At 51.2% G+C, this 21,935-nt stretch overlaps 2 protein-coding genes across 9 annotated transcripts; both read right to left on the reverse strand.

Annotated features, from left to right (window-relative positions):
- Nucleotides 1-317: 317 nt before the first annotated feature.
- On the reverse strand, nucleotides 318-2,188 carry LOC122367296 (techylectin-5A-like). The gene has a single exon (XM_043340277.1). It carries the CDS (start codon nucleotides 1,869-1,871, stop codon nucleotides 780-782), a length of 1,092 nt encoding a protein of 363 aa, XP_043196212.1. The 5' UTR covers nucleotides 1,872-2,188; the 3' UTR covers nucleotides 318-779.
- A 67-nt stretch (nucleotides 2,189-2,255) lies between these two features.
- On the reverse strand, nucleotides 2,256-20,568 carry LOC122367294 (calpain-B-like). 8 transcript variants are annotated; one of them, XM_043340272.1, is made up of 18 exons: nucleotides 20,458-20,540; nucleotides 19,342-19,590; nucleotides 12,849-13,025; nucleotides 12,490-12,559; nucleotides 11,782-11,899; nucleotides 10,742-10,876; nucleotides 10,202-10,370; nucleotides 9,725-9,906; nucleotides 9,321-9,432; nucleotides 8,909-9,047; nucleotides 8,399-8,562; nucleotides 7,768-8,028; nucleotides 6,973-7,014; nucleotides 5,684-5,816; nucleotides 5,335-5,343; nucleotides 4,160-4,409; nucleotides 3,905-3,978; nucleotides 2,256-3,139 (listed from the first exon to the last, which is right to left on the reverse strand). In XM_043340272.1, the coding sequence occupies exons 2-18, from the start codon at nucleotides 19,378-19,380 to the stop codon at nucleotides 3,054-3,056; spliced, it is 2,160 nt and encodes a 719-aa protein (XP_043196207.1). In that variant the 5' UTR covers nucleotides 19,381-19,590; nucleotides 20,458-20,540; the 3' UTR covers nucleotides 2,256-3,053. The 8 variants fall into 8 exon arrangements, with proteins under 8 accessions (XP_043196207.1, XP_043196208.1, XP_043196203.1 ...); XM_043340273.1 differs by lacking the exon at nucleotides 5,335-5,343 and having other exon boundaries at nucleotides 20,458-20,538; XM_043340268.1 differs by lacking the exons at nucleotides 19,342-19,590; nucleotides 20,458-20,540 and adding an exon at nucleotides 13,919-14,842.
- Between the last annotated feature and the right edge of the window lie 1,367 nt (nucleotides 20,569-21,935).

The following is a 21,935-nucleotide window of genomic DNA, read 5'->3' on the forward strand; positions in this document are numbered from 1 at the left end:
GCAGGCGACGACGCGACGCGCCACTTATTTGCGTCGTATTTGTCGCCGATTTTATATTCAGCGTTTGTCCAATTGAGCATAACTTTGAAGACTTCTGGGCCAATGACGTCATTAGTTGATGCCTCGAGCCGGGGCCTTTGAGCCGGGCCAAGTTAGGAGTTCCCTATATACCGTGGGATTAGGTTTGGATTAGGTATTCGATTAGGTAAGTATGGGCACATAGCCTTGGTATGGGCATTAGGATAAAGATTATAAATACTATTCTGTGATAAATACTTCATCCATGGCCGGGCCATGGTACCATTTGGGGGCTTATATTTCGTACTTTCGTTCATGTTTATTTCACTGCTCACTGCTCAGCACTCAATCCGCATGGCTGGCAAATATTTCAACCAGTGTTTAGCATGTAGGTATGCCATATGTATGCATATTGATCTAAGCCTATGGCTCATCTATGACTGCGCACGGATCCTCCAAGACCTTGCCCAAGATTGAGATTCAAAACAAAGCTTCCACGTTCCCACTCGAGCCTGCTCGGGTCCGGATGATCACTGCTCTGCTACTCTGTTGAAGATTTGGTCTAAGTTTGCTTCCTGTTTGAGGTCACCACTCACCTGAATCTTCTAATAGCTATCTAGTTAGAAATCAATGGGCAGTCAGTCTTGTGTTCAATGCTGTTACGTTGGCATCAAGGCCCAAGGGTGTGAACTGTGAGGCGATGCGAAACAGCTATTGTTTTTGTGGTGATATGTTGCCCGCCCACTGTCTCATTTCGCTACCTACGCAGGTCTTATCTTTATCACCACATCCTTTACGGAATACTTGTCACCTCTCCAGTGGTTCCAATTGACACCATTGTGATTGTCGGTTATTCCAGACAGGTATTGGCCATTTAAATTTTGCCTGTAGCAATGGTCGTACCAGCCAGCACCCTTGTACAATTGAGCGCAGTTATTTGGGCTTTGGTCATGGTCCCTGTCCCTGGTGGTGAACCTGTGGCCATTGTGGTAGCTGAAGCTGTCCCCGGCGTCGCCGCTGTAGTTAGCCACCGAGAGCCGGTAGCCGTCGGCCTCGGACGCCACTCGGAACTGCTGGTAGACGGCGAATCGCCTCACTCCGCCAAAGTCGGCCAGGTCGACGCGCATCTGGTATCGGCGGTCCCGCGGACTGGTCATCCTCCACAGCGACTCCAGGCCCCACCAGAACTCCCTGTCCAGCTCGCCGAAGCCCTCGCGGTACGCCTGCCAGCCGAGGTAGAACTCCTGTCGGGGCTGGATGTCGGCACGCCGCTGGACGACGGTCCATCCTCCGCCGTCCGACTCCAGGTCACAGTAGGCCGGAGTGGGGGGCGCGGACCGGTCCAGGCCCGGCTGCAGCAGTTGGATGCCGCTGGCGGTGCCCGCTGGCAGCTCACTGCAGTCCCGGGGCAGCGGGGACGGGTCACACGACCGCTCCGCCATCTGAGCGGCCCAGCCGTCCAGACGGGACTGCTGGGCTGCCAGGAGCGCAGCTAGGCCGCCCAGCCGGGCTGACAGTCCGCCGTCATCCGCCGTCTTCGTGGCGAGCTGAGAGGCCAGATCGTCCACTCGGGAACCGAGAACGTTCTGGGAAGAATCCAGCGCCAGAAGTCTAGCGTCAAGAGTATTCAGTCGCGAGTCGACCGAGTTGAGTCGCGAGTCGAGTGCCTCCACGCGGGAAGTTAGACTGCCGATCTCTGGCTGTAGCCAAGCTGTGACCCTCTGCTCCAGAAGTCGCACCACCTCCCCCGGACTGGTGCTGGTGCTGACTGGCTGAGGCTGGTCGGCTCCGCACCAGCTCACCAACCACAGAGCAACCAGGACAGGAACGCAGCGCTGAGATAACCGCCGCATGACGGTAGGTAGGTCGGCTTCACAGGCTGCAGCAGAGTCGAACGGGCTAATCGGTAACTACAGACCAGATACCGAGCCACCAGACGCGGCGGTCAACGGCGCAGCGGGGACGGACACTGACGCGCTGAGAACGGCGGAGCTATGGCGCCGATTGCCGATCACGCAAACATGATCGGCAGTTTATTTATACAACCGTCAGCGTGGCATTCCACGGGCTCGCCGCGGGGACAAGTCCGCGATCGGTGCTACATTGAGGGGCCGAGGGTCAAACAGTTGCAGTTGCAGTGTGACACATATTTATGTGCAACATGGAGAGTTGATATGTGTCTTCTTCTCGAGGATATAATTTAAAAGCTTTATAAGCATGCAAACATGAAACAACAGTGACCAGATTCAAAATATATTTAGAGCTAAGGCGAATCTGACCTAACATAACAGCTTCCTTCGCGCACAAGACCAAAAACAAGCGAGGTACAGCAGGCAGGCACTGCGATCGCAGAAAGAGCTGTTCACCCGATTCAGCAGCTGCAGTCACCGACTCGAAATACACGTCGGCCTCGACCAACACGAGTCGAAATACACCAAAGCACGGTACGGTGACCTTGTAGAAGGCGGCCCGGACCTCTCTATCGACGCCCTGGCATTGACGACACATTAGCGCGCCCGACTGAACTGGAGGCGCGCTCGACTCGACAGGAGAGACCGAGAGGACGGTGCCGAGCACATAGTTCAGAGAAGAAGTGTTGCAAGCAGAACGCTCTCCGCCACTGCGCGACAGTCAGCGGCGGGACTTTTACACCGACTCGTCGTCTGTGACCAGTATCAGTTAGTACCACTCACTCACACACTCGAGCACACGCACAGTTCTCTGAGTCTTTATCCGTTTGTGGCGCACCTTTGGGGATCGGCCGGCAGCGACCGGCGGCACCCGGCTTTGATCCCCAGCTCTGCGAGAGTCCGGCTCAGACCGCAGCGCGCACGAAGGCTCCCGCTCGGACCTCGAGGTCTTAGTGCCCACGTCTCGGTGGGTGCGTCGGCGCCAGCGGCCGCGCGCCGTGGTGGTGCGGGCTGTGCTCGCTCGGACGGCTGTCGGACTGTCACTGGTGTCCGCAGGCTGGGCCCCGGCGCTGGCTGGCCCAGATGTCCCACCATACCACTGGAGACTGCTCGGCCACGGCCAGTCTACGAGTACATGTTGTACTCGATCCAGTCCTCCAGCGAGAAGATGGCCTGGTTCGTCTTCTCCGGGTCACGGTCACGGAAGATCTCTGCAAGAAGAGGTTGAAGTGAGCATTGAAGAAAGCACGCGATGGAAGTAGAAAATGCGTTCGGCAGCGTACTATACGAACAATACAGGACACTCGCCCGTTCCACTGCCTGCCAAGGGTAGCGCGGATGCCGTCCCAAAGAAAAGGCTACATCGAAATTATTACATTGTTTATAGAGGCGCAAGTCGAATAATACGGTTCAAAACTTTGGTCTATGGTGGCGTCAATGTCTCAGCCGATCATGGCCCTGTTCATGAAGTCTGCGGCCGCTGCGGCCGGCCGCAGGCTCTAAGCTCCGCCCATTTTTGAAACGTCATCACTCACTCGGCCGCAGCAGCGTTCCATGAACAGCGTCTGCTGCCGAAATAGTTTCCGACAATTGTTTACAACTGAAGCACACCGGTAGATAATTTGTTTACAAAATCGTCTCCATGGCAACACGGCTTGCGCCTGTTTGACTTCAGTGCGCCAAGTTCAGTGCAATTAGTTTTCTTGAGGCTCGGCGGTCGCTGGATTGCGGCCGCAGAGATCGCAGCGGCCGCAGCAAGATGACGTCATACATTCGTCATACTACATGAGCCCCGCCCCTTTTTGTGACGTAACAACCCGGCTGGCCGCAGCGACCGCAGCGGCCGCAGCAACCGCCGGGGTTCATGAACAGGGCCATGTGTTGGTTGCCCTGTTGTGAAGATTCCTTGCGACAGTGGCCTTGGCGACAGTGACAAAAAGCATTCGCTTTTCTAATGCCAACTCGTGACTACTTACCCATGCAGGTCTTCAGTTTCACTGCGCAGGCCATGAAGTCGTCGAAGGCCACGTTGCCATCCTTGTCGCCGTATCTGAAACACAAATTGACAGTGTGACACCACCAGTAAATTCTGAACATCAATCAAATCAGAGATCATTCGCATTGAAAGACGTGCACCGGCGACTGCCTGCAAATAAGCGAAACATGTGCAGGAGACTGTCACTCGACCTCACTGGTGCATCATCGAGCTGAATATTGTTTCCGGGCCTCACCTGTGCATCAGCGAGTTGAGCAGGTTGTTGTTGACCCGGTAGCCGGCCTCGTTGAGCGCCGAGCGCAGTTCGAAGGCGCTCAGCAGGCCCGTGCCGTCAGCGTCGTGCTGCTTGAACACTGTCTTCCAGATGCGGATGCTGCTCCACAGAGTTTTGAACTCCTCCAGACCGAGTTTGCCCGAGTTGTCGACGTCCATCAGAGCGATCATCGAGCGGGCAGTGTCCTTGCTGAAGCCCTCAAACTCGAACTCTGAGAGGGGAAATCGAACGGACGGCGTTAGGCGAGCAGAGAGGCGGATAGCGCTTATACAACACGTCTTGGATGGGGCCGAGCTAACACGGTGCTGGGTTTGGATAGTGGATATAAGCAAATATGTGCGATATGAAATGATAATATTTTATATTCGTAACCGTTGAATCGCAGTGCATTGCTTCCTAGGGTACCGCTGTCAGGTATGTGAGCAATTTTGGCATTTATTCAAAGACGATATTTACTGGGAACGGATTAAAAAAAATGAAGAAGTTGCGTTCAAAGCGATCATTCTGATAAATAGCAACATTGAAATTGGCTCCAAAACCATTTGTGATACCTACGTGGTATTATGTGAAGCCAAAATAGCAACAAAACTAAAATTGACTGTGCTAATGGGATGCGTTATGCTTATAATGGAACATTGCTCTTCATATCACAAGAAAGTTTTCCAGTTGGAATTATCTTACATTTTTATCGACTGCTCATAGCAACGATATAATACACAGATGCTGCCATGCTCAATGATCGTCATAACCCATCATCATGCCACGAAACATTAGGTAAAGTACAAGCTCCACGGCACACTTTTTCGGTTTTTCATTTCGTTTTTTCGCTTTTTCGGCTTCAGTAGGCGATCAGCTAAGAGTTACGACGGTCAATGGTAATGATTGTAAATGAGCATTTGCCATGACATGCAAGAAGCTTCCTTCAAAGAATAGAGTAGATACGACATCAATGGCAGCGTACAAAGATAGCAATCATCAGCCTCCCAAACTGAGAGAAGAATGAATAACCAAAGGACGTGCGTAGATGATATCCAAGTGATGGTTAGGAGATTGAGTGCCTTTAGCCATAAATTTGTAGGTGAAGTGGAGAGATACCGATCACGAGACAACATATATAGAATGGTCATACAACTTACGGCTGAACTCTGCACGTCCGCGTGAAAATGGACACAGGTTAGTGAGGGACACGCTTGACTCCCAAACATCGTATTATGATTGGGTCACTAAAAATACAGTTGGGGCACCTAATCTACCAAACATATGAAAAAGCATTGCGTAAACGTTGCAGAAAACAGGTGACAGTTTTAGACGATTGACGCTGGTCTATGCAGCGCATCTACAGCGCATCTCTGTAGGCGCTCAATCACATACACATGAATTACAGTTCATCATCAATCGTAACACCCGCGGTCTGTGCTAACAGAAAATCTTGCCGGGCTCCATACTCGACAATCGACAACCACACGCCCTGGCGTTGCCACCCACCTTTTTTGAGCGCGTAGTCGAGCACCTGTTTAAGCTCCATCCAGTCGATCTCCAGGTCGTCGCCGGCGATCTTGTTGAAGAACTCGCGGACCATCTGATCGTACTCGGACTCCTCCTCCAGCTGCGGCTTCACCTGCGCCAGGGGAGGGACGCGGTGGTCAGGGAGGAGTCACACGGTACAGCTGTTCATGGCCCAGGCCTGCTCCCCGGTAGCCGGGGTCAGAGACTGGTGAACTGTCTAAAGTTACTGAGAGGATACTCGCGTGAGGAGAACTCGATGAAGCTGTTGACGCTGGTATCTACTAAACAAGCGTACTATCCCTTGACTTCAGTTAAAGCCATATTATAATACCTACTCCAGTGTTATTTTGGATACATTACGACGGCCGTCATCCCAATATCTGAAACCTTGGAGGTGAGTGACAAATATTTACCTGGCTAGGAAAGAAACTGAACGATACATCATAAATGTTCTGGGTCCCCTAAATGACTCATCACAAATGCTCAGATAAATGACAAAATAGCGTCATAATCACACTATACTGGACTGGTCTATATACAAATACCTAACGACGATATACGAATGGGTGGGTGATACGTTACCTTCGTGATACGAATGAGTGTGTGGAAAACTAAGAATCCTGGGAGGACCAAAAAAGTGAAGAATCTCTAAAGGATACGCATTGCGCACTACACAGCGATTTAGTGACAAAATAAGTAGGCAACGTACCAAGAAAGATAATCGGTAAATGAATCCCCCAAGACATGTGACACGGTTTCAGCTATGGCCTATGGTTAACTACGAATTGCTTAGCGTTGATTTTTTTTCTGGCACCCGATAGCACAGCGACCTAACGAGTTTGCTCATCATAGGCATAAGCGGCTCCCACGAGCAGCGAGACAACTAAACCTGAAACGCCACCCTTATAGCAGAAGGAATAAGGCGGAATATAATAAAGCACAAAGCTCTTCGCCCAAGGAACAGCAAAACTGAGGTAAACTTGTTTACATTTCAGCCTAACAATGCATGGCGACAGGTAGCTATATTTTGGGTCTGGGAGGCTAATTAAGTTTGGAAGTCTGAGCCAAATGATAACCCCATACATCAAACCGAAACGGGACGCAATTACATACGCCCAACATGGCCGGACGCATATATAACATCCAGATACCACCGAATCGAACCATACGACCACATGCCAGCGGAGCAGCCCCACTTCCCGCGGCATGCCAACGAGCTAAGCTAAGCGAGCGAAGCGAGAGGAACCCTAGCGGTACCCCGGACTCACACCGCCGGGACCGCCGTCCCGAATGCCCAGTCCAGACGCAATCTGAAACCGGTGCCGGGAGCGCCCGGTTAGGCTGTGTCGAAGGGAAGGCCGAGCCAGGGCGTGCCGTGGGAAAACGGAGATTTCAGGCAATAATGTGAGGAGATGAAGTTCATTGTTCAAGTCGTGCTATGGGGGAAAACGGGAACCAGGTAGGACAGCGTCGTGTGGAGACCGAGAGTCCTGTTGATGTCCTGCTGAGAGTCCTGGATGTGCAGCTGTGGGGTGCAGTGAAGTTGGACTAACAGTCAGAGAGGGATAGGTGCATAATTCGAGTGCAAAGCGAAGGGTAGAAACGTGATTGAGACGTGGTGGGTCCGGCGACAAGCTGCTAAGGCCACTCAGTGCAAAAGCCGTCAGTGAAGAAGGATATTAGTGAAACAAAAAGTCATCGATGCTCTAGTATTTTAGCTCATACGTCCATTCTAAGCTTGCATACGTCACATCCTCAAAATAAAAGCTCTTATGCTTATAGTGAACTAGGGTTATACCATACCGTTCTCTAGACAGCAAAACATGCAGGAATGAACGTCGAGCCTAAGCAGTGATATTCAAATCTATCAGGGTGCATCAGACAGTGACACAAAACTTTGCCGAACTAGCCAATCGTAACAATCATGGCATCGCCGAATCCGTTATCATCCAAAAACGCTCCTAAACACCGAATGACCTATTTCCCGTTCAATCAGGTTCTTTCTTTTTTGCCTTCCTCCCGATTCCCTTTCCCTCCCTCCCCTTTCCTCCTCCACAACTTACCGAGTCGTCGACGCTGCCGGGGCCGACCTCCTGGTCGTTCTCCTCCATGTTGTTCTTCTTCTCGGAGAAGACGCGTATGATGAACTCGCCTTCTTCGTTCGGCTCGAAGGTGCTCGGCACGATGCAGTAGCTGCCCGGCGGCAGTTTGAAGCGGCACGACACCTCGCGCAGGTTGATGAAGCTCGGTGCGCGCGCCACGGATGAGTTGTACCGGAAATAGCTGGTGTCCAGTGGTACAGGGGAGCTCTCCGGGTCCGGCACCTGGGAAAAGCCGGGTGGGTCAGGTCACGTGAGGCAGTGTCAGGTCGGGTCAGGTCATGTGATCACCTAAACTCTCTACACACCACATCAATGTGGTGTGTAGAGAGATGTTTCAGTTACTGCGCCCCTCCCCTCCGCATGACAATGATGGGATAATCAGTTATGATAAACGTGATATCCAACACAACTACGCTCAGTGCATGCAATAGATCAGGCTGCAACTATTCGGCAATATACATCATTTCAAATCTCCTTTCCATCTAAACTGTTCGGCAAGCAACGCATAATGTTACACAATTATCACGTGACACCGATCGCAAATTCAACTACACAAAACCTACCCCTTTAGCCTGACACCATTTGATCTTACGTGATAGATGGCGAAGCCGATGGTGAGGCAGTCGAGTCCCAGTTTGCGCTGGGCGCGCCGGTTCTTCTGCATCAGCGCCACGATGACTGTACACTTTTCCTCGTCATCGTCCTCATCCGGGTCGGCCAGGTTGATGACGTACTGAGGGTTGTACGAGAACGTACCTGCGGGCGGGCAGGTGGGCGTTATTTGACGCTCACGGGATCAGACAATTTTTAAGCGTGCACTTGTTTATTTATTTAGGGGTTGACACACAAACTATTTCCAGTTAGGAATTTACCTTCGGTCTGAAGAGTATGTAATACCTACTATATAAATTTAATAGATAAAACCATGAACATAAAAGCAAATCAATCAGGTTCAAAAAGTTCGACATAATATTAGCAATTCAACTTCATATTGGAGTGAATAAGTAACTTATCCAGAACATCTAAGTCACACCGAGTTGCGAGCTAGTCACAAGACGAATGTGAGTCTCTGCACCATCCCGCTGTCGAGCCGGCGACTTACTGATGTAGTTTCGGCAGCCGCCGGCGGTGGCGCCGCGCACCCAGGCGCCCTCGAACACCGACATCTCCCAGCGCTTCGTCTTGTTCTCCTCGTCATCTTCTTCGAGACTGTCCGGGCTCAGGTTGCAGATTTCCAGACGCTAAGACAGTGGTGAAAGGCATGGTTAAATCATGTACGCCCGATTCGAGTTTGTCCGGGCGCAGGTTGCAGATCTCCAGACACTAAAACGGTAAAAGGCGCGGTTATAGCGTGTGTCTTTGAGAGAACGTACCGACTCCGAGATGCCATGTTTTCTGCTAACACATTACCGTAACGAAACGGCTGATGTGAAATGGTTTCAGCAAAATGGTCCGCAATAACTGGCATATGCAGACGAACTGACCTGAACTGGTCACTGACTAGGCCGCCGTACCTGGAAGTTACCGATGAAGTCTTTGTAGGTCATCCAGAACTCTCCGTCGGCGTCAAAGGTCAGGCCGATCTCCTGCCGGGACTCCTCAGGGATGTACTGCCACTCTGGAGACCTAGGAACAACACACAGATTCCCTAAGATACATCAACGTTTTAACATTAAAGGGTGCAAGAAGCGAGCTCCTAATAGTTGTCTAACAAGTCGTTAAAAAAAAAACGTAACACTTCCATCCCCCCCTTCCGGGGGACGACGGTAGCAGAAGATATCGTTATAGCTTATCCAAGTTATTCGCCAGCAAGCCCAGTAGCGGCACAATGTCGCACTCACCAGTTTCCAGTGCACACATCACACCCCCTGTCCCCCCCCCCCCATCTCCTTAATCCCTCCCACCCTATTCCACTCACGAGTCGGAGAAGGCGCCCTTCCACTCTGCCTCGTTGCCCCACGGGTTGCGCACGCGCACCATGGGAATCTGGCCGCTGACGCGCGGCGTCTCGATGTCGGCCAGGCAGACCTTGGTGATGGAGTAGGCGTGGCCGCGGATCAGGCCGTTGGAGAGCTCCGCCTCCAGCACGTTCGGGTCCGGCTGTTACACAGAGACAGGGAGAGAGCTTGTGAAAGTGGATTAATCCATAATTTTCACACTGAGCAGGAATGTCAATTTATAAATAAGAACTTGAGAAAACAAATTAAAAGTAATAAATTGGGACTATTTAACAGCAGCTGATCAAGCTACCAAAACTATGAAAAAAAAGTAGAAAACCACTACGAAAATCGATAGCTAGTCAGCAATAAAAACGTAGTGCTTATCTCTCAGCACACTTAAGCTTTCTTGGGCATCACCATCTCCCGGTATTCAGCAGACCCATGTGCACACCCACCTCGATAGAGCATCCCATGAGCGACTTGCGCTCGTCGGCCTTGAGGAGGATCTGGAACAGGTTGTCGGGCGCCTTGTCGATGTCGTACATCTCGGTGACGCCGCCGCTGAAGTCCTCCATGGCCTCGCAGGTGGTGCCGCCCTTCAGCGACTCGTACGAGCCGTGCAGTCTGAAAGAGGCAGGGGGATGGGATGGGTTAGATATCGAACAAGAGGCCCATGGTCATGACTCATGGTATTGTGAAGCTGAAAGGGATGAGCATTGTTTGAAGTGTTACATTAAGCTTATCGAGCATAACGACTTATAGCTCAATGACTCGACTCTTATTGAAACAATGACCAAAACTTAACAGAACATTGACGTGCGATTGAGCAATTCTCAATGATAAGCCAGTAATGTCTATCCTGTATGCACCGTGTCGCTTATCAACCATCTTATGCCACGGTAATAGTGTTACATCGTCCTGTGAATCGTCGCGAATATTCCTACAAAACATCCCTCTGTATCTCTCCCGGGTCAGACTGCAGTCCACTGACTCACTTGGCGTAGGCCTTCTCGAGGAGTGCCGACCAGAACTCGTTGTTATCCTCGGAGTGCATAAACACCAGCTGGCCGTTGTAGGTGGGCAGGCGGTCATCGACGACAACGTCCACCCACCGGCCGTACTGCCAGAACCTGGCGGTACGCGAGGCACAGGTACGGGTCACACGCCAGCCAGAGTCAAGGGTCATGGTTAGATGACACAATGACGCGCCCGCAGTCACATGACACGAAGTCACGGGTTACGGCAAGTCCCTGGGTCACAGGTCAGCGACACGTCACCAGGTCACAGACAGTGGTGACATATCACCGTGAGCAGCGGCAGAACGACATCACCAACCGGGGAACGGTTTCACGTCACAGGGTGTGGCTAAAAGTGGCTATGAGTAAATGAGACGGTATCATATGCTAAGCTGTGGTTATCATTCGTAAAACCTTGGTCCACTTTTAGCGGGTCCGATATAGCTTCAGCGATAACTACAACTCTTGCACACCAAAGAGTGAGGTATGGTGAGCCAGCGGCGTTGATTGTGAATGATGACATTCACAGTGACGTCACCAACCTCGCACCGCACTTTATCGCGATCTAGACACGGTGTCACCTTGGAAAAACTCTGATCGTGCTGATTAAGTCGTCACGCGTTGGTATAACTGTGCTCGAGCGGAGGAAAGTGTAACGGGTGAATCGGCCACCGCCACAGTGCAGTTTGCGCACAAACGAGGTGGCGGGGAGGGGGGTGCTAGGCTGACATCGCTGTGAAACTGCAAAACGGATTACTCATGATAACGATAGCAGGGAATCACCGCATTATCACCACAACAGATGTGACACGCCATATTGCAAACAATTGCGCCACAACCCGTTATCCATGCAATCAAATTTGCTGTTGATTGCTCACAGGTGACTTAGAGGAGATGATAAGTCACCTGCTCACAGGTGACTTATCACCTCCCAATCAGTCCGGTATTCTCTTGCAATCTCCGGGCAGGGACTCGTCACTCAGCTATTTGCCAATGTCTCACACACAAACGAAGCTCACCGGAAGTGGAAGATGCCAGCGTATTCGTCTTCGAAGTTCTGGTTGTCGGGCACGATCTGGGCGAACAGGTCCTTGTTGAGGGTGAGGTTGGCGACGGCGGCCAGCAGCCAGCAGTCACCTGCCGGGGAACAGAGGGAATATTCAGACCGAGCAGGAGAGATCAGGGATTAGGACAGAGACCATACCAGAGACCAGACATCAGATAACACACCAAGGGCCAGACCGGAGAGACCGGAGGGCAGATTAGACAAACAAGGCCCTAATACCCTAACAGACAACAGGTGAATATGTAGCGGTGACAGGCGTGTCACGCGCGCATAAACAACGTTGACACTAAAAATTGTTCACCACAGTCATGACTCGCAACGTCACACCTTCTATACTGAACATAAGAGGGCTCCACGGACAGGCTAAACACACGAATATCCCAGCCTTACAGAACCTGGCACAAAAAAGCTCTTTACTCGTCAATAGTAAATCGATGAGTGCCGATAGAGGCGCTAATGACTGAGGGTGCGAACAATGACGGTGACTTCCACAACACCACCCAAAAGGTTAGCTGAATGAGACGACCTAAATGAGAAGGGAACACAGGCAACCAATCCCGCATTATTTTCGCACGCTTTAATTTGATTTCGTTCTCATCCGCTGTCTATGTGCCATGTTTCTGGGGTTCGACAAGCTCCTCTATGATGTCAGAATGCTTACCCAGTTCTCCCTGTTGTACGTCGAACCGGGAGGCGTCTCTGGAGATGAACTGAGGGTTGCTGACTATCTCCTGCGGGACAAACGATGTCATGGTCAGGAAATCGTCGTAATACATCCATGCTATCCAATCGTGCGCAATCTATGAGAGCAACAGGTAATTAAAAAATCAAAGCATTGCCGCCATGCATGATGCGTTATGCCTGCTGAGTGAACGTGATGACTGGTGTTCGATCCTTCCTATCCTGCATCGTCCCGTTCCATATCATCCCATCTGATCCCATTTCATCCCATCCCATCTGATCCCATCTCATCCCGTCCCGTCGCGTCCCACCTCCCTCACTTCCTCCCATCCCACTTACGCTGGGTCGGAGCCAGTCGAACGGTCTCGGCGGTGACTTGGAGAAGAAGATAGAGCAGTCCTCGGCGGCGAACTCGGGGTCCTCGAACAGCTGACCGGAGCGGAGACACTCGCGGCGCAGCTTGTCAAAGTCTTGGACCGTGCCGCGCGGCCGCAGACCCGAGCCGCGCTCGTTCATCTGGGGACGAATAGGTCAGCAGGGGTCAGAATGGGTTCAGAATGGGGTCAGCATGTGTTCACCATGGGGTCATTGAGGAGAGGAGCATGGGTCATTGGGGTCCAGAGAAGGTCAAGCAAGGACAGTGAGAATCAGTAGAGGGGATCATTATGAAATCAATAGGGGACACTGTGGAGCGGGGGGGGGGGGAAGTCTGCAAAAGTCAGCGTCAGCAGGGCTCAGTACGAGCCAGTACGGGTTACGGATAAAATGTTTGAACTTTGAAGCTGTGTTGAGGATAAAGTATATGCCAGTAGTTACTGTTAACATAATCTGTATTTCCACGTGAGTACGGAATACCCTAGATAGTTCTGGGTACCCAATCTTAACTTCTCATAAAATAACCATCGGTCACGGTGAAATTACAGTGGTCACACTGAAGACATACCCAAAAACCATAGTGATATTAAATAGGGATAATTAGACACATCGGCATATTGATCGTGTTGGATGTCATGCTAATCCATTGGCCAACGGGCTCGTTAAATTATGATGGGTCAGCGGTTATCACAAAGCCTGTGTGCAAGTACTGAGAGGCTTCTAGGACCAGCAGGTGCAAAATGCCCAGCTGCAAGGCTAGCTGCCAGGAATATGTGTTCACTGTTTATGGTTTGAGCCATTCGCTAGATCATTTTCCATCACGTTTCGGTGAGTTTGCAAAAGATCAAAACATGGCCAGGGATCGAGAAGAAGAGAGGACACAGGAGAGACACAGTCGAAATACTGTGGATAAATATTGTCAAAAGGTTCTGTCTTTATAAGCATTTTCATAAAGCAGATACTCTTATCTCGTACTCTGCTAATAGCAGTAATTATCGCAATTTACGGGACCATTTAGACCTAACCGCACATACCGGCACAGCCTGGGCGGCGCGGTGGGCTCGTGACATCCGCACTCGACAGGGACGCGGCGCCTCCAGCCGTCCCCGGGTCTGTCTCCTCTCCCGACCAGACTCCAAACGACGACCGCTCGCCGAACGGGGCACCACCTCCAGCTCCAACGCGGCAAGACCGGCGGAGGACTCCGAAACTCCAGAACTGACACGGGAGTTTATGGGAGAAGGCTCTTCCCCAGAGACATGAGCTTCAACTAGTGGAAGTTCTGATCGCGAGACATGACTCTCTGCCGGGACATCGTCTCCCGATTCACGGCACTCATTCCGGCGCGACTGCTCTGGTGACTTAGTAGATTCCACGGTCGAAGTGGTTCTCCCAGAGATAAGGACCTCTACCGGCGGCATAACCATTCGGACTGTCGCCTCACCAGCTCGACTGCTGTTACTGTTTAGGTGACTGCGAGCAGTCACCGACTCACTGTAACAATGCACGTCTTCCGTTCCTCTCATCTCAAGTTCACGGTCCAAGCGCACATCCGGTCTCGTCTCTCCTCCCGCCGGCTTTCCGTGCCGCTCGTAGCGGGGCAGCACATCCGGTCTGGGCTCCTCGTGGGTGACGGGAGGCCCATCCTCCCGCTCTCGGTCGGACCAGGCAGGCTGACCGGGGGTCTGCGAGTCGGACGAGCCGCCGAACTTGGCCCTCAGCCGCTCCATGTTGGCGCTGAGTCTGCGGCTGGACCACGGCGCCGAGCTGCGGTTCAGCTTCACCGAGGGAAGGGCTGAGGACCGAGCGGTGCCGTCCTCCGAGGTCGCCACACCCTGTGACGACCTGACGCGGGCGGTGACCGCCAGGGTCTCCCGGAAGATGTGAGCTCGTCCACTGACGGCCGGACTGGCGCCGCCAGACGTCCAGCGCCGCTCAGACATGGTGCTGAGGTGCGCGTCTGCAGCGGACGACCGACTACCAAACTACAATGGCGACAATAGGAGTCTTACAATCTTTTCACACAAAGCGTCACCGCGCCATCCGACCACACGAGAACAGCCACACTGTTAAGCTGAAAATGTGAGCGAATCGCGGTGACACTGAGCACAGCCAGCCGATCGAGACGGGAGCTATCGACGGACTAGTGGAGAGGACTGCGCTCGGAATCTTACACAACGCGAGCGGATGTGTCAGCGTGCGATAGCCGCCCCCGGGCTCCCGATCCACTGTGCTCCCAGAGCTCCACCAGCACCCAGCACAGCCGGCCTGCTCCCGGACAGCCGCTGCTCGAAGTACTCGTGAGTACAACTCCCGGTCAGGGCTGACACCCGGCTTCATAGGACCATCAGTCAGCCCAACGCCTTCCCACGGGCTGGCGGTGACCGGTCATACCGATACCATATCGTAACAGAGGCCACACACCGCATTTCCCACGAAATGAGCGAGAAGCCGATAGCGCTATCGCGTACGTCAGCCAGATATAGGACCACGCACCAGCGGAACAGTCTCGATACAGCCTGTGTCCACGGTCAGGGGCGGCATATGTGAGTGTGGGAGGGAATGACGGATAAGCGAGATTGGACGCAAATAGGTGGCCTGAGGGTCAGGCAATATGCCATAGACAGATTTGTGGGAAGGCTGTAGGTAATTGTGCAGCAAAGCTTTCAGTTTGTTCTCTTCAGAACCGAACAAAGCTTGCTTTACTATGATAAAGCCTTGTAGAATAGGCACTTCGCTGAAAAAATGTGTTAAATCATGACCGCTGTAACTAAATGTCTGGGATTGGCGGGCTATGCAGTGCCAGATGCCAAGTTCGGACAGAAAGGCAATTTTTCTTACGAAATAACGTTGCACTACCTCAGTGGCATCCGTTGTCACGTAGGCTTCCTGGCGGTGGGACTATCATCACAGAATACCTATCACTTGACCCTGCAAAGCCACGATTCTCATTCTATGACACGAAGCTAAGAAACATCATCTGGCACAGGCTGCTACACATGCAAAAGCACCACGACACAACACGCCTGGCAGAGACGGTGGTCCAGCAAAACAGCCAGCGACACCATTAGTATAATTACTGCGTGTATACCAGCATGGGAATTTGGCACGCAACAATCGTCAAAAGGTGCCGTGACGTCCGAGAAGTTTATCAATGGCTCAGTAACACAGACAGTGGTTTCCCAGTGGCCCTCAAGCGATATACTAACACAAAAATGAGCTTTAAGTCTAAACCATTATTCATGCGGTTTTATTGGGTCAATGCGTTGAGGCTCAGCCCCTTCTGCATCTTAAAAACTAATTAATCAGTGACGCTGTACAACGTTTAAGTGACATGAAGCGTTTTTACGTCCATGACTATGCCGTTTCTTGGGCGAAGCCTACCAACAAACTTCAAACCCTGTCTGCGAAATCCTGCATCACGTTGCTCGCATAGTAACCACGTAGGCGGAACTATTGAACAGTTGTGGCTGGCATTCGCCCGCCACTTTATAGCCACGAAACTCCTGGTTTCGGAAATGATAGGATGCATTTCTAACTCCAATCACCGCCAAAGTTAGCACGCTGGGATAGAACGGCTTTTCCAGGAATTCATCTCCGCCCGCGAGCCACTGTGCCATGCGGTGCAGCATACCTTCAGGCGTTTACTACTGTTGCCATCTAGTGGCGAGAACAAGAACCACATACGACCGCACGCCGGGCGCCGGCTTTCTACGGGTGAACCACTAAATTTGAAAAAAAAATGTGAGGACACGGAAAACCTGAAACAGGCAAATGTATAGCTATCCATATCATTTACACTTCGCAGGGACAGGTAATTAAAATATATTCCGCTTCGGAGAACATTTTGCTACAACTTTGGCCAGTTTGCGTTAGCAAATCTTTAACCTTCGCCCCAGTGGGGGGGGGGGGGCATATGTTACCACCCTCTCGCGTTTTTTGCGTGTGAATAAAAAACCGCGGCGCGTAGCGCCGCGCCGCTTGGGGTAGCTTTTGGTACATCAATTTTGGACAATGTGTGAAATTTTTGACCCCAGGTCATGTCAGGTCAGGTCACCAGGTCAAGTTAACTGACCAAGCCTAAAAAAAAGTTTGCAATCATGTCCAGCCTGCAGTGTTTGTCAGAAAGGTTTGAAACTTGGTGGATTGCATGCTGTTATGGGCGCCTACAATTTGTATATCTCGGATTTTTTATATCTGTGACCTAAGGTCAGGTCAGTGGCGTGACCTTTCCATTACAAGTCAATGGAGAAAAATGAAAATGCCTCTAGATCCGTGTGTACGCATCGGAACAGTCCAAATATTTTAGAATCACAATGATTTAGTCCACTCGTGATGACCAAGGTGTCATTTTTACTGATAGCCTCTAGACAGGTCATCCGAGGTCACCTGAGGCTACAAACAGATTTTTGCCAATAACTCGCGAGTGGAAAGAGATAGAACGCCGGGGATGGTCTCATTGTGTTTGTCTTGTTGAGACGCATCGACTGATATGCAACATGACCTTTTCCGGTAAGGTCATGACCTTGACCTGAGGTCATATTTTCAAGTTGACCTTTCAAGGTCAAATTATAGTTCATTCGACGCGTCTCGGCGAGGGGAACACGATTCTGGCAATAGAAATGTCGTGGCTTTTTGTAGTAGAAAGTTATTGTCGAAAAACACTTCGTAAAAACAGCTATTTTGGGAGTTTTTGCTCTCTGGAGGCTAAACCGTTGACCTGAGGTCAATATTGATAATGACCTTTTCAAAAGAAGAGTTCAAAAGCTATCGTTTGTACTTCCATGCGTTTTTCTAGCTACCATAGTTCCTGAGATAGCGGCATGTTTTCTGAAAAATATAATGACAATTGGCAACTTTTGACCTTTGATGACCTCTGGTGACCCCAATATTGCTCTAAGGTGAAAAATGACCGAAATACTTTCAAACGTACGCATTGAGAGCTATCGACTGCTTTTTACCGCGTCTTTCTAGCCCTCTTAGTTTTTGAGTTAGAGGTGGGTGGTAACATATGCCCCCCCCCCCCCCCCACTAGGGCGAAGTTGGCTGAGACCGCCACTGGGGCGCGGGTTAACAACGGAAAGTCCAATTGTGATAATACACTGAATTCAAATATACATTTACTTATTTCTTCCATCCCAGCAAACAAATACCTAGAGTTGGCCTAATTTTCTATGTTTTGAATGCGGTGCGTCTTTCGCAAAATGAAACGTTCCTCCTCAATGTAGCTACGCGAGGTAGGTTAAGAGGACAGAAAAAAACGTTCAACGTAACAATAAAGAATCTTAAAATCAAGTAGCTTATTGAAAAAAACGGCTAACCCTGGTAACACACATCCTTTTTTATCTGCGCATTGCTAGGAATCACCACCTCAACTTTGGACTTCGGGTGATAAAATATCTGACAAAAAGTAATGTCTCATTCTCTTAAAAGGCCACAGATAAATAGTGTTAATGACGCCCGTACCGAAGGTCATAAGGCAATCGATTTAAAGACAAAGGCAAGCCTTAGTACAATTTCAACTCCGCAAGGTCACCGATTACCCCAGCCGCTACATTTCACAATGATATTGAACGAAGTGGGAACTCCAAACTTATGCCACAAAGACCGCCATGACGGGTCTAACCGTCCGCTATTCCTGTTCAATGTTTCCGTCGCCTGTCTCCGCCGGCGGAACACCGGCGCACGGTGTGTGATCCGACCAAGGTCGGGCCTGGTCTGCTCTCTCTGAACGGTACACGAGCGAGTGCTGAACGGCGCACAGTGTTGGAACGCCTGCCTGCAGCAAAGAAAGACTTTTTGAAAGAGAAGTGAGTGCAATGCATTGAAATTGGGGCCGTATTTTCAATTTTATCACTTTTCTTACACGGATTTAAGGAAAACGGTACATACTTTCCCTGTGGGGTGAATAACATTCGTAGTAGCCTTCGACAAAGAAGGAAAAGGTTTATGGGATATAAATAGCAACTTCCTGCTAGTTACACGAAGTGTTAAACCTGGCATCATGAAGCCAGCACATGACTGATTCAGATGTAGTGGATAAGCCTTCTTTGCAGACACATTTAGCATTCGTGGAAAACACCTTTCCAGGATCCCGGACTTTTCGACAAAATGGATGTGAAAAATACGAGTAAAACCGTGAACTCCGTAGTTCCTCTCCAGAGCTATTAGATTGACGAGCCGATAAAAGTCGGCCCGGTTTGAGTTATCCCAGACCGTGCAGTGCGCACTGTTTACAACAGCCATCGGACCGAGTCGGGCAGAGTGCGTTATCAGACCGACACAAAATACAGCCTAACGGGGCCTGCACCACCAGCGGACGCCAGATGGTGCGCTTTTCAATGATGAAGTACGTTAGGTGCCACAACCTCTCCACATCATCTCCATACCTACAATGTTGAAAATGCCCAAATTATGAACAGTACACCACCCCAAGCGATGGCGAGGTTTCACTTACGCGGTAAGTAGGTTTGACGGTTTCAATCTTCAGCCGCATTGTGCCGGTATAGGTATATCACAGATGGACTAAATCACGGTCAATCACAGCTGGGCTATATCACACTGGTCAGCTTCTGTACTGCATCGTCTACTAATAAGTCACCTTTATTAGCGTTCACCTTACCGGTTCTTGGTCTGCATTTTTCCCCGCAAGTAAATTCACATTTCACAGTCTTGGCGTTACCCTGTTATATCTTCAGCTACAACGCTGCAAATCCCAAAAGCAAATAGTTATGTCGTCCTAACCAGTTTTACAGCGGAAGTCTACTCTCAGAGTACGCAAAGCTATAAAATCGTCGCTGTCCACTATGTCACATCATCACCTCTCACACGGCCCGCACACACTATCCGCACGACCGTCCCTGTCTGTCTGTCCTGTCCGCACCGAGTCTGAGCCAGTACTGAGGACCGGATCCAGCGCGGCGCTGAGCGTTAGCAGAGCACGCTCAGAGCGGGCTGCGTCGAGCGAGCGCCGACCGCGCGACACAGACCTTCCTGCAGTCCGGTAGACGTGACGAAGGTCAATGCCGCGCAGCCGTAACGGAGCCGTCACGACGGGACACTTCGCCGGGCGAAGTTCGCAGAGGAGAGGCTCATGTCAGTCGCGTTACGTGTTAGGGCCGTAATGGGACATCAGTTGAGTCGTCGCGGGAGAAGCGTAGCCCCAAAATATCCAATACAAGTTATTGCCCTAAAGTCGAATACAAGATATGAGGTGTCACTGGAAGACCCATGACCCACTAGCGGGCCGTCACGGCAAATGTCATGTTTCTCGTCACGGAAGTGTGATAAGCCCCGAACCATGATTCGCAGTCAATAAATGCTCCAATCCAACAAAGGGTGAGGACTGAGGAGTTCCTACTCGCTATCCTGTGAGCCATAGACCAGAATCAACTAGAGATTTATATAATATGGAACCACGCGGAACCAACACTTTTAGCAACTTCGTCCTCGACCACTTAACACACAACTTCTTTTCGGGAAGCGACGGGAAGGCGCTCTCACGCTGCTCGACCTCTCCGAAAACCCGCACACCCGCACGCACTAACACGCCGCCTCTCCACGACAGACACACCCCTCTCGGCCGCCCCGGGCGAGTCGCCCGCCCCGGAGAGCGTCCCACTGGCGTCTGAACGGCGCCGGCCGACAGCCGCGGGGTGTGTGCCGATGACCGCGGTGCCGGACAGAGTGACCTATCGATCGGACCCGACCAGAGTCCGAGCGCAGCGAGTGAAGTGCCCGCTGGGGGTAGATTGTTGGGATAGGAGGGGTGGGAGAAGCTAGTCAGGTGCGTATCAATAGGCGATGACTGTCGCGTTCACCGAAGAATTGGGCCATTGGGGAGTTTTTGTGTCAGTGCTATCGCACTAACCACTGTCGGAAATGACGGATCAACAGGTCCCAGTAACTGTACCGACCGATGTGACTGCTGAGGGCCTCGGTACGACCAGGGCGCCCTCTGAAGAGAGCGTCACCGTAGAGGACGGGTACTGGGCGGGGTGCAGGGTGTGGTCCTCGCCACCAGGGATCGTCAGAGGGCGAGTACCGGGCGGGGTGCGGCGTGGGGCCCTCAATACCAGGTGTTAGCCCTCATGTGATGATGAGTCACCCAGGGTTATCATAGCAGAATGCCGAAGCGGAAACGTTGAATCGATATCGAAGTGGATGGTTAAATCACTATCACTATCAGCTGATAAAGCGATAGCCCACAGAATACCTAAGGTCTTTAACTGCATGAACAAGACACTCATATGAATAATGCCTCACATTGTTAAAATGTGTGACGATATCGTCACCTCCACCTCCACACCATTGTCATATTCTGGTTTCAGCTCGTCGCTCAACTGCAGTTCAACTTTAGCGCCTGAGTGAGGTGCAGACGTCTCGTTTACACATGAATGTTGCTTGCCTCTGGTGTTTGGGGGCCCGCAGGGACAGACACTCTGATTGTTACGGACAAACAAACTGGCGTTCCGGCACAAGTATGAGGCCCAGGGAGTCTTGTAGGAGAGCACACTAGCATGCCCGTTACATGTAAATATTTTGTTGTTTTGCCGAAGCCGCGTTCAAATAAACATTCATGGACCATGAGACACAGTTCCAGCCTATGACAAGAGGCTGGAGAGAGAGAGAGAGAGAGAGAGAGAGAGAGAGAGAGAGAGAGAGAGAGAGAGAGAGAGAGAGAGAGAGAGAGAGAGAGGAGAGAGAGAGAGAGAGAGAGAGAGAGAGAGAGAGAGAGAGAGAGAGAGAGAGATAGAGAGAGAAGAGAGAGAGAGAGAGAGAGAGAGAGAGAGAGAGAGAGAGAGAGAGAGAGAAGAGAGGAGAGAGAGAGAGAGAGAGAGAGGAGAGAGAGAGAGAGAGAGAGAGAGAGAGAGAGAGAGAGAGAGAGAGAGAAGAGAGATGAGAGAGAGAGAGAGAGAGAGAGAGAGGAGAGAGAGAGTAGAGAGAGAGAGAGAGAGAGAGAGAGAGAGAGAGAGAGAGAGAGAGAGAGAGAGAGGAGAAGAGGAGAGATAGAGAGAGAGAGAGAGAGAGAGCGAAAGATAGAGAGAGAGA

Source organism: Amphibalanus amphitrite, unplaced genomic scaffold (genome assembly GCF_019059575.1).
Source record: "Amphibalanus amphitrite isolate SeventyFive unplaced genomic scaffold, NRLGWU_Aamphi_draft 000861F_arrow, whole genome shotgun sequence".
In the NCBI taxonomy this organism is placed as follows: domain Eukaryota; kingdom Metazoa; phylum Arthropoda; class Thecostraca; order Balanomorpha; family Balanidae; genus Amphibalanus; species Amphibalanus amphitrite.